The sequence below is a fragment of the Mizuhopecten yessoensis genome, unplaced genomic scaffold, assembly GCF_002113885.1.
Source record: "Mizuhopecten yessoensis strain PY_sf001 unplaced genomic scaffold, ASM211388v2 scaffold716151, whole genome shotgun sequence".
NCBI classification, from domain to species: Eukaryota; Metazoa; Mollusca; class Bivalvia; order Pectinida; family Pectinidae; genus Mizuhopecten; species Mizuhopecten yessoensis.
The window spans coordinates 4,537-15,930 of NW_018479973.1; the positions used below are offsets into that span (position 1 = coordinate 4,537).

An 11,394-nucleotide genomic window follows, 5' to 3' on the forward strand; every position below is an offset into this window, starting at 1 on the left:
CCCTTTATGGACTTGCCGAAACAGTGTCCGCTCGATATCTCGAGTAATTATTAACGGATTAACTTCAAACTTCCCAATAAGGTTAATTACCATGAAACCTCAGACAAGCTCGAAAACCGCCATTATCCGACCATAATTTGTGGAGTTATGCCCCTTCATGGACATCTATAATTTATGACGAGGTTAATTTCCGTAGAAGCTTGGACAAGTTTGATAACCATTATTATCCGACCGTAATTATTGGAGTTATTCCCCTTGGTTTCATTAATGCGATGCATGCGTTCCATGATGTTGTATTGCACTCATTGATCTACCAGTTATGTTGAATGATTTCTCTTTTAATATCAATTTCTCACAAATACTTCATATATTTCAATCATACAAACAACTGCTCATTCAATGTGTGACGGGCGTATTATATACCGCTCGTGGTAACCTTGTTCTTATTGAAATTGAATTTAGCTGGGTTCTTCTTAAAAAAAAAGTTTATCCTTGAACATGACTACTAAGCCGCATTCATGGAGTTAAGACTTGAAATGTGTTAATTTCCAAAAAAGCAGAATTCATCCCGACAACTCCACCACTCCCTAAGACTGTACCACTCCCGACGACAGCACCACTCCAGACCACTGCACCACTCCAAACAAGCACACCACTCCCGACAACTGCACCATTCCAGACCACTGCACCACTCCAGACCACTGCACCACTCCAAACAAGCACACCACTCCCGACAACTGCACCATTCCCAACAACTGCACCACTCCGGATGACTGCACCACTCTGACAACTGCACCACTCCCTATGACTGTACCACTCCCAACAACTGCACCACTCCAGACCACTGCACCACTCCAGACCACTGCACCACTCCAGACCACTGCACCACTCCCGACAACTGCACCACTCCCAACGACTGCACCACTACCGATGACAGCACCACTACCGATGACAGCAACACTCCGGACGACTGCACCTCTCCCGACGACAGCACCACTCCAAACGACAACACCGCTATCGATGACAGCACCACTCCCAACGACTGCACCACTCCAGACCACTGCACCACTCCAAACAAGCACACCACTCCTGACAACTGCACCACTCCAGACCACTGCACCACTCCAAACAAGCACACCACTCCCGACAACTGCACCACTCCCAACAACTGCATCACTCCCGATGACTGCACCACTCCCAATGACTGCACCACTCCCAACGACTGCACCACTCCCAACGACTGCACCACTCCCAACAACTGCATCACTCCCGATGACAGCACCACTTCTGATGACAGCACCACTGCAGATGACAGCACCACTACCGATGACAGCACCACTCCTGACGACAGCACCTCTATCGATGACAGCACCACCCCGGATGACTGCACCACTTCTGATGACAGCACCACTACCGATGACAGCACCACTCCAAACGACAGCACTGGTATCGATGACAGCACCACTCCCGATGACAGCACCACTCCAGATGACAGCACCACTCCCTATGACAGCACCACTCCAGACGACAGCACCACTACAGATGACAGCACCACTTCCGATGACAGCCCCACTACAGATGACAGCACCACTACCGATGACAGCACCACCCCGGACGACAGCACCACTTCCGATGACAGCACCACTACTGATGACAGCACCACTCCCGACGACAGCACCACTCCAAACGACAGCACTGGTATCGATGACAGCACCACTCCCGATGACAGCACCACCCCGGACGACAGCACCACTTCCGATGACAGCACCACTACTGATGACAGCACCACTCCCGACGACAGCACCACTACAGTTGACAGCAACACTTCTGATGACTGCAAACGCACTTGTCCCAGTATTTATAGTAAATTGCATAATTGACTGATTATCAATATCTTTCTTAGCAAGAAAATCGCTAGGATAAAAGCAATATTGTAAAAAGCGTCCAATTAATCATATAAAGCCGCATTCATATAAAAAAAAAATGATAAAAAAACGGAATACTTTTGTGTTTAAAAAAAATATTTGATAAAAAGTGACAGAAGCAATTTATGTATTTTTAGGTGAAAAATGGGTAATTATAATTGGTTTGTGGAAATTTACAAGAATTTAACACCTTACTTTTTAGGTCACCGGAGACGAAGTGACCTATTTATTGCAATGGCCTTTTGTCTGTTGCCATCTATCTGTAAACAATTTATATTTTCAATTTCTTCTCATAAACCCCGAAACCAATTTCAATGAATTTTTGCAGAAGCAATCCATGGCCAAAGGTCAACCAAAATTGTGAATTATATGTTGTTCAAGTAAGCCCCTCTACAAGTGTTTAGATTTAGTGCTGAAGTTTGGGGGAATTTGTGAACCATTTTTAGGCTATAATTTCTGAATTGAATATGGTTCAAAAGACAAAGAAGGGTTTATTTATGGACAGTTAGGGGCTTATTTGTAGATAAATATGTGCTTGCTTTACACATTTAAAACATCATGTTAAAATTGCATTTCAGAAAAGTCCAATTGTGATGGCCAGAAAAAAACAAAAGTAAGCAAAAAAGCAAGTCCTGCAGCAACATGTAAGTACCCATTATTTGATAAGTAAGACATTTATTTGTAACCCTTTTCATTGATTTGAAAATAAAATGAACATTACACTATCTTTAAGCCCTATTATATATGATAAACTGTCATTTATTTAGCTATTAATGGTGACTTATCATATTGGAAGTGAATCGCCTGTTTAAGATACTTTCACAAGTAAACAACTTCTTTTTCCTTACAAGCAAGATATTGCAACAATTCCAAAGTTCAGAGTTGCAGAAGGGCTATTTCATAATTGATCGACCAGTGGGAATGGGAGTCGCTTGAAAGTTTGATGAGTGCTTAGATAAAGTAGAATAATTATTGCAACAATGCTTTGAAGAGATAACTTCAGGGGGTGTTAGGCGAAACAATAAAAGTACTCTTGCTCTTGAACTAATATTGGTTGGTGGGGAAGAGTGTAGAATAATTCTGAAATAGCACTAAACCTTATATCACCAGTGATTTTAGTATTAATGTTTGTATTTTTTTGTTTCTTTCCAGCAAAACCGATTTACTATGTCGGAAAAATTTGGATATGAAAAAGGAGAACAGAAAGCAGTATTTTCTCATTAAATGGTTGGACTTTCCAGATACTGACAACACATGGGAACCACAAAAATATTTACCACCAAAATTAGTAGACAATTTTCTTAAACATTTATGAATTGTTCTTCATTTTTGTATGCCAAAACATACTGTTTGTATACAATACACAAGAGGATATGTGGCATTTGTAACATAAAAACCAAAACATAAACACCAATATTGGTTAGGATTTGTAGTTGACAATAAAAAAATCCAAGAGTCAGAGATGTTGGGACTAATGTGCAGACAATAAAATAATGATTACATAATTTATCCCACTTTGAAATTATATAGAATTTACGTAACAAAGAATGATTTGTAGATTCAAGCTTGAAGCATTATGTGGATAAAAAGTCAATTCATCCCTATATATGAACTTGTATATATCCTAGTGGACAAATTATGCCAATTATACTGAGTTAAATTGTCAACTTTAGTGTTTGTCAAGTTTAGAAAATTTACAACACAACTTCCAGATACCCAGTTCATGCAAAATAAGAACTCAATGTATATATATGTACAGGTCAGTTTTGAAATTGTGCCATGAATGTATAAGAATTCAGAGAAATTGAGCTGATCCTCCTCCCCAGTCCATCACTCAGAAGTACAATCAGTTCATGTATATTGTCACAGATCTTGTAAGTTCTGAATGTTATGGTATATTCTGGCTGAGTAATACTAGAATGTGACAAATGCCCATATAAAAGTGTATACAGTGAATTATTTCACTTATCTACATTACATTATAAAAGTGTATACAGTGAATTATTTCACTTATCTACATTACAACATTATAAAAGCGTATACAGTGAATTATTTCACTTATCTACATTACAACATTATAAAAATGCAATGATTCAAGTACTAGGTACATGAGTTAATGACTGATAATATGCTAAATTAAGTAGAACTACAACACTGTAGAAGATGTGGACTGATTGTGAAGAGCTAGTTCTCAGGTAGCCCTGCCCATTTGAAAGCAATGAAGCAAAAGAATTAAAGAAGTCAACTGGCCAATGGTTAAGGTCAAAAGGTCAAGGATCAAGGTCTTCAAGTTGAAGAATAAAGTGTTAAGGTCAAATTTTACATAAAGGCCAAAGCAATTGAATTTAAAGGTCAAGTCAAGTTTTGGATAATTTAACCTGATAACATTTTTATACACCAGTCAAATTTGACGGGAGTATTATGGTATGGCGTTGTCCATCCGTCCGGCGTAAACTTTTGTTTGTCCGGCAATCTCCTCCCACATTTTTTGTCCAATCTCTTTGAAACTTGGTATGCATTATAAACTTAGTAGGCTAAATAATCATGATATAATCAAGTTATTGCCCTTTGTTTATTTCAGTATTTAATTTTTTTGCCGGCAATCTCCTCCTACATTTTTCAACGGATCTGTTTGAAACTTAGTAGGCTAAATAATCATGATATGTTGTTGTGTTTCCTTGAAAAGAATTTTGTTTCAACAATTTTTTCAGTATTTGATTTTTGTCCGGCAATCTCCTCCTACATTTTTCAACGGATCTGTTTGAAACTTGGTATGCATTAAAATCATGATATGCAGTTGTGTCTCCCTTAAAAGAATTTTGATTCGACAATTGTTCCAAAAGTTATTGCCCTTTGTTCATTTCAGTATTTGATTTTTTTATCCGGAGATTTTCTCCTACATTTTTATAGCATGTCAGCTAACCACTCTTTGAATGATGCAGATCTTATTTCAATGTAAGAGAGTATATAAAACTACATGGCATTCAATGGGCATATATTGTTCCGCCCAGCGGTACTCTTGTTGTAATATGAAACTATAAATGTTCGTCAGGATTAAAAAACGACAAACCAACGGTAAAGTTATTGGGTTCAATGGTCAAGGTAATTTTTTTCATTGATAACAATTTTGTTATGTCATAATGCATAGTTGGTAAGAATCCAAAGAAAAAGAAATCAACTTATAAGCTATCAAAATTGCTAAAAATTGAATGTGACATTAAGATCAAACAGGGCCCTTCCTGATAGATGTCAATGTTCTAGTTAACACGTAAGTTTGTTCAAAAAAGGTAAAGGTATTTTTGTGCAATGAATTATATTACAAGGAATTGCGACTCGCCTCAATCACCTGACACTTGCACCCTTAGTCTGGCTAATATCAGCTTGTATTCTAATTATAACTCCCCATTCAATAATTGCTCAAAATTTATATTTTTTTAATTACATGTTGATGAGGCAAGCAAATTCCATTAATGTCAGTGGAGTATATAATTTTGGCTCACCTGGCCGAAGGGCTAGTGAGCTTATGCCATGCCGCGGCGTTCGTCGTCGTCCGTCAACTTTTCCTTTTAACAACTTCTTCTGAAGAATGGACAGGCCTAGAGTTATGATATTTGGGTGATAGCTTCGTTGGTAGAAGCTTGACAAAGTTTGAAAATGAAAATGACCTTGACCTACTTTCAAGGTCACAGCAGTCAAATATGTCAAACGCTTCAAACGACTTCTTCTGAAGAATTTAAAGGTATAGAATCCTCATAATTGGCTGGTGGCTTCCTGAAATGGAGCCGGACAAAGTTTGAGAATGAAAATGACATTGACATACTTTCAAGGTCACAGCTGTCAATTATGTCAAACACTTTAAACGACTTCTTCTGAAGAACGAAAAGGTATAGAACCTTCATATTTGGCTGTTGGCTTCAGAAGATAGAGCCGTAGAAAGTTTGAGAATGAAAATTACCTTGACCTACTTTCAAGGTCACAGCGGTCAAATATGTCAAACGCTTCAAACGACTTCTTCTGATGAACTAAAAGGTATTGAATCTTCATATTTGGCTGGTGGCTTTCTGGATTGAGTCCAACAAAGTTTGAAAATGAAAATGACCTTGATGTTCTTTCAAGGTCACAGCGGTCAAATATGTAAAACACTTCAAACGACTTCTTCTGAAGAATTAAATGGTATAGAATCTTCATATTTAGCTGGTGGCTTCCTTGGATGGAGGCCGTTTAAGTTTGAGAATGAAATTGACCTTGACCTTCTTTCAAGGTCACAGGTGTCAAATATGTCAAAAACATCAAACGGCTTCTTCTGAATAATCGAAAGCATAACATTATAATATTTGGCTGGTAGCTATTTGGGATAGAGCTAACAAAGTATGAGAAGGAAAATGACATTGACCTACTTACAAGGTCACAAGGAAAAATATGTCAATGTCAATTCTGAAGAAGAACCAAAAAGCATAGAATCTTATAATAATATTTGGCTGGTAGTTTCAAAAGATGGAGCCGACAAAGTTTGCGAGGGAAATATTTGTAGTGCAATATAATATTGAATGAGACTATTTTGCTATGACTGCTTAAATATTCAGGTAAGCGATACAGGCCCTCTGGGCCTCTTGTTTTATAGTTTGCATCTCAATAATATTAGTAATCGAATGAAATGGTACCTTGGTGTAACTGGTACCTTTTGAGCCTTGGCACTTTTTAGCTCACTTGGCCCTTCGAGCTTATGCCATGGTGCGTCCGGCGTCAATATTTTACTTTAAACAGCTTCTTCTCAATAACCAAAAGGCCTCTGATGATGATATTTGGCCAGAAGCAAACGGGGATGAAGGGCTACCAAGTTTGTTAAAATAAATGACCTTCACCTATTTCCAAGGTCACAGGGGTCAAATATGTTATAACCAAAAGTCGCAGGATGATGATATTTAGCCAGTAGCATGCTGGGATGGAGGGCTACCAAGCTTCTTCAAATGAATGACCTTCATCTTTTTTCAAGGTCACTGGGGTCAATTGTCTTAAAAAATCTTTAAACAGCTTCTCAATAACTAAGTGGCCTAGGATAATGATATTTGGCCAGTAACATGCTAGGATGAAGGGCTATCAAGTTTGTTCAAATTAATGACTTTTATATATATTAAAGGTCACAGGGGTCAAATATGTTAAAAAACTTTAAACAACTTCTACTCAATAACCGAAAACCCTAGGATGATGCTATTTGGCTAGTAGCATGCTGTGATGAAGGGCTACCAAGTTTGTTCAAATGAATGACCTTGACCCACTTTCAACCTAATGTCCTTGTTCTACATTCAAGGACACATGCTTCATGTTTAAATCTTTTAATAGGTTCTTGTGAATCAAACACTGATATTCTACCTGTAGCTGTATTTTAATCCACTTTTAAGATTACAAGTGTGAGATTAAGGTGCCAGGTGAGCGATGCAGGCCCATTGGGTCTCTTGTTCAAAAATGTTAACTACAAAATGTATGGTTGACAAAACTCACCAATATTCACAGGGCACATCTGCATGCTGGATTACAATGCCGGTGAAATCATTAATTTTGATAAATGTTTGAATGAGCAGATGAAATTTTTAAATGGATTGCCATGATGATAGCAAGGTTAACATTCTTAGTAAACAATGTATTACAAATTGATGTCAAATATTAATTGCAATAGTAAATTTTTCTATATATGACAATACTTATTTACTCATATTCATTGCTCAATTATAAAACAATATTGCTGCTTGATTACACTTTTTGTCTTCGACTGATTTCATATTTTACGACAGGGATTGCAATTTATCTTGGGATAAAGTTGCTTGCAAAAGACAAACAAATTTTAAACTAATGTCATGCACATTTCGATTCTAATGTGATTGATTTTTTCATGTGTATAATATTGAAGTGGCTCAGTACCTTTAGTTTATGTCGTTTTTGTAACCATCAACATCAAATCAAGCTTTAATTTGATTAGAATTAGCTTTCGGGATAATTGTTTATTCAAAATTAATTTTCCTGGTGTTAAATGTCATTAAAACTGTTTAATATGAACTGTATGGCTAAAATATTTTTTAAGATGAATAGCCATAGTAAATATTACTGATATTTTTGTAGATTTATCTTTTATGGTTTTGGATGGAGTAAAATATTTTATTAGATCAAATGATTCAATGGGAATTGGGCAACAGGCTATGACTATACAAGCCCTCCTCCTTGAGTAATAATACCAGTGTGAGTATTTTTTTTCTTTATTTGAATTATTTCATTGTTACCGAGTGCACAAGATATGAGCATGCTGCATATTTTGGTCATTTGTGAAAATAAGGCACATTTTTCAGCATGTGATGTGTAATTTTGTGGTGCATCCATTTTTTCTCCGAAAGAGGCAACAACCTGTCATCTCAAATATGACTATTATGATATTCACATTATCTTTATTCTGAATTACATGTTGAATTTTGTCAAAAAAGTCACTTTCATTTTTCATTTCAAACCAAAATAAATTACTAGTGCTGTTTTATTTAATTTTAAGTCATGTACATTTTTTCTATGAAATGAACTACTCTGAAGTGTTACCATTTCGCTTATGTATGTGTACTATAAGCATTAAGTTAATCCAAGTAAAATAATCATTGCACTAATTTGTTGTTTACTTCCTTTTTGTTGTCTGTTTATTTAATATGTTGCCCTTCTGTAAATCTTAACAAAAATGAAAAGAAATATTATTGAAATTGCCTCTTTTATGGATTTATTGACAAGCAGACTAACCATTAGTCTGTATCCATCACTCATAAAAAATATAGGTCACAATGACACACTTTTATTATGTATCATTTTTCCCCCAATGTGCAGCCATATACGTTTATTAAGTCTGGTGTCCTTAGGTCATATGATATAAAGTTTTATTACATTTTTACCAAATTATCGACTTGATAAAAACCTATATCATCACTAGTAATGATATAAGAATCTTATATTATCATTGATGATATAACATGATTTTGACCAAACATAATGATGCTTTCCATTCACCGCAATGAATCTGCCGATTATTCAGATCAGATTCAAATGAAGCGACGGTAGAATAAGTGGTTATTATGCTGAACCTCTGCGGTATACATTACAGTTTTAATCAAATATTCGTTTGACAACGTTTTTTTAACTAGAGATTTGTTTTTGTGAACAAAAACATGTGTCTCCCCTTCTCCTCTTTGTTACTTACAGAAATGCATGCATGTATTTACTGTTGTTTACTGGTTTAAATGTGAACAAATACAATTGTTAAATTATTCGAAAAAGTTGCACTTAAATATGTTGGTTCGACATGAATGCCCCCGTATCCCGCTTTATTTCAACCCCCACAAATAACTACAAGATTGAAAAAATCAAACAAAACATCATGACTACTGGATACAGTTTGCACCTGTATGAGCATTTTTTTGCAAGTACAGGACACCCATTAATAAACTGATAGGGAAGCAACAGTTTCACAAACTGAACCTTAAGTCCAACAACTTGCCCCATACCAAAAGGCAGTGAGTAAGTCTATCAGATGGACAAGTGGTCCTACTATCATCAAACTGCAATAAATGTACAAATACAGGAATATACAAACAGTTTTTGATTCTAGCATTTCTGAAAGATAAACAGTTTTAGAAATTTTGCCACTTTTCCAACCCCCCAATAATGCCTTCAAAAAACCTTAAAGTGATATAAATGCTAGAAATTAGCATTGTTGTACTGTTTTAGAAGGCCTCAAAAACTTTATTAAGAACTTAAACCTACAATGCAGCTGGCAGACAGATTGAATCATGGTAAAAACAGGGTATGCCCCCGACAAAGTCGTACGGGGCATAAAAAAGCAGGTAAGTGTAGGGTATTGCAAAATGCAACATTCAAGTTTTTCTCCTATTTGACCATTATGTGAAGTTTGATGAAAATCCGTGTAAAAATGGAGCCGTTATAGCACTAACAAAGATTTTTTTATATATAGTAACAATGACCTTGTCCTTGCATGACCCCTTGAAACACGAACTCGTTCGAGGTATTCTCATACTTGACCATTTAAAATGACCTTGTCCTTGACCTTGACACCCTGAAACACAAACTTGAGTGAGGTATTCTCATACTTGACCATTATATGAAGTTTGATCAAAATCCATTTAAAAATGAAGTCACTAGAGCGCTAGTAGCATGTATTAAAAGTCCCAAATGCTACCATTAAATTTGATTATTCAGTCAATTTTGACAGGTTTTCACCTAGTTTTTCTCTTAGCTACCATTGAGCGCACTCTTGAACAAACTTTATATTTCTCCTAAAGATGTATTACAGGTACATACACACTATCCTCTGATATTAAGTGTGTTCAAGCATGCGCTCTATAGTTTCTAAAAGAAAAACTATTCAAATTTTTCTAATTTATACAAATTTGAACTTGTTACCATGGCAACAATGATTAGAAATATAAATAAATATTTTCATAATAGTATTTGGGAAGTATTCGAAATTAAAGGAACAGTCATTTCAAAGTTTCTTTTAAAGGTCTTGAATTTTGATGCATTTGGGGGCCAAAACAGGCCCAAACCATTCATAGTCCTTTCGTACGGTAATATCAACTCAAAAAAACATATGAAGCCTCAAAGTAATAGAAATGCTATAATTATTAGTGTAGCACTGTTTTTGTTTCAATAGTAGGCTTAAAAAAAACTTGCCTATATATTAAAGAACTTGTTCCAATTTGACTATAAATTAGTTTGTACCTCAATTGGAGAAGATGTTATATTAATTTCTCAAAATCTCAGGTTTATATCCCAAAAATTAAAATTCACAAAATCTTCAGGGTGTGTTGAAATGTTCACACTACAATGCAACTATTTGATTGAATATTTCTTTTAAACTTTGAAAAATTTGTATTGTGCAGAAAATATAGTTCCATATGCATTTGGAAAACTGGTAAATGTAAATGTTGAAATTGTAGTCATTTTAAAACTTGAATTATTGTTTCCCAGATCGATGATGAAGGCGAAACAAAAATTTCCAGCATTTTTTTTTTAAATACATGTTTTGCCTTTGTCTCCAAAAATTATGACCAACCCCTAATTTGTATCGTACTTTTTAACAACATGTGTGTTTGATACCCCACACATTGATAAAATGGTGATTTTTACAATGTATACAAGTAAACATGACATGAGTTGGCACTTTAGACTTGTCAATTATGAAAATAACATTTGATCTTTTATGGTTTAGTGCATAAACTAATGCACTTATATGTCTATCGTTGGCAAAAGCATATTGCAAATAAGTTTTAAGTCTTTGTTCCCGTTTTCCTTTACTGGGCAGTTTGACTCCTGTTAGTCTTCTTTTAACCAGTCATACACTGTAGGGAGAGAAAGAAATAATTGTGAATGGATATTTTACCAGGATACTAAATGTATTATTCAGGTTAGCAAGCACAAACCAGCAAAT

At 35.7% G+C, this 11,394-nt stretch overlaps 1 protein-coding gene across 1 annotated transcript; it reads right to left on the reverse strand.

The window, feature by feature from the left end:
* Positions 1-587: 587 nt before the first annotated feature.
* Positions 588-1,874, reverse strand: LOC110441859 (shematrin-like protein 3). The gene has a single exon (XM_021485139.1). It carries the CDS (start codon positions 1,872-1,874, stop codon positions 588-590), a length of 1,287 nt encoding a protein of 428 aa, XP_021340814.1.
* Positions 1,875-11,394: the final 9,520 nt, after the last annotated feature.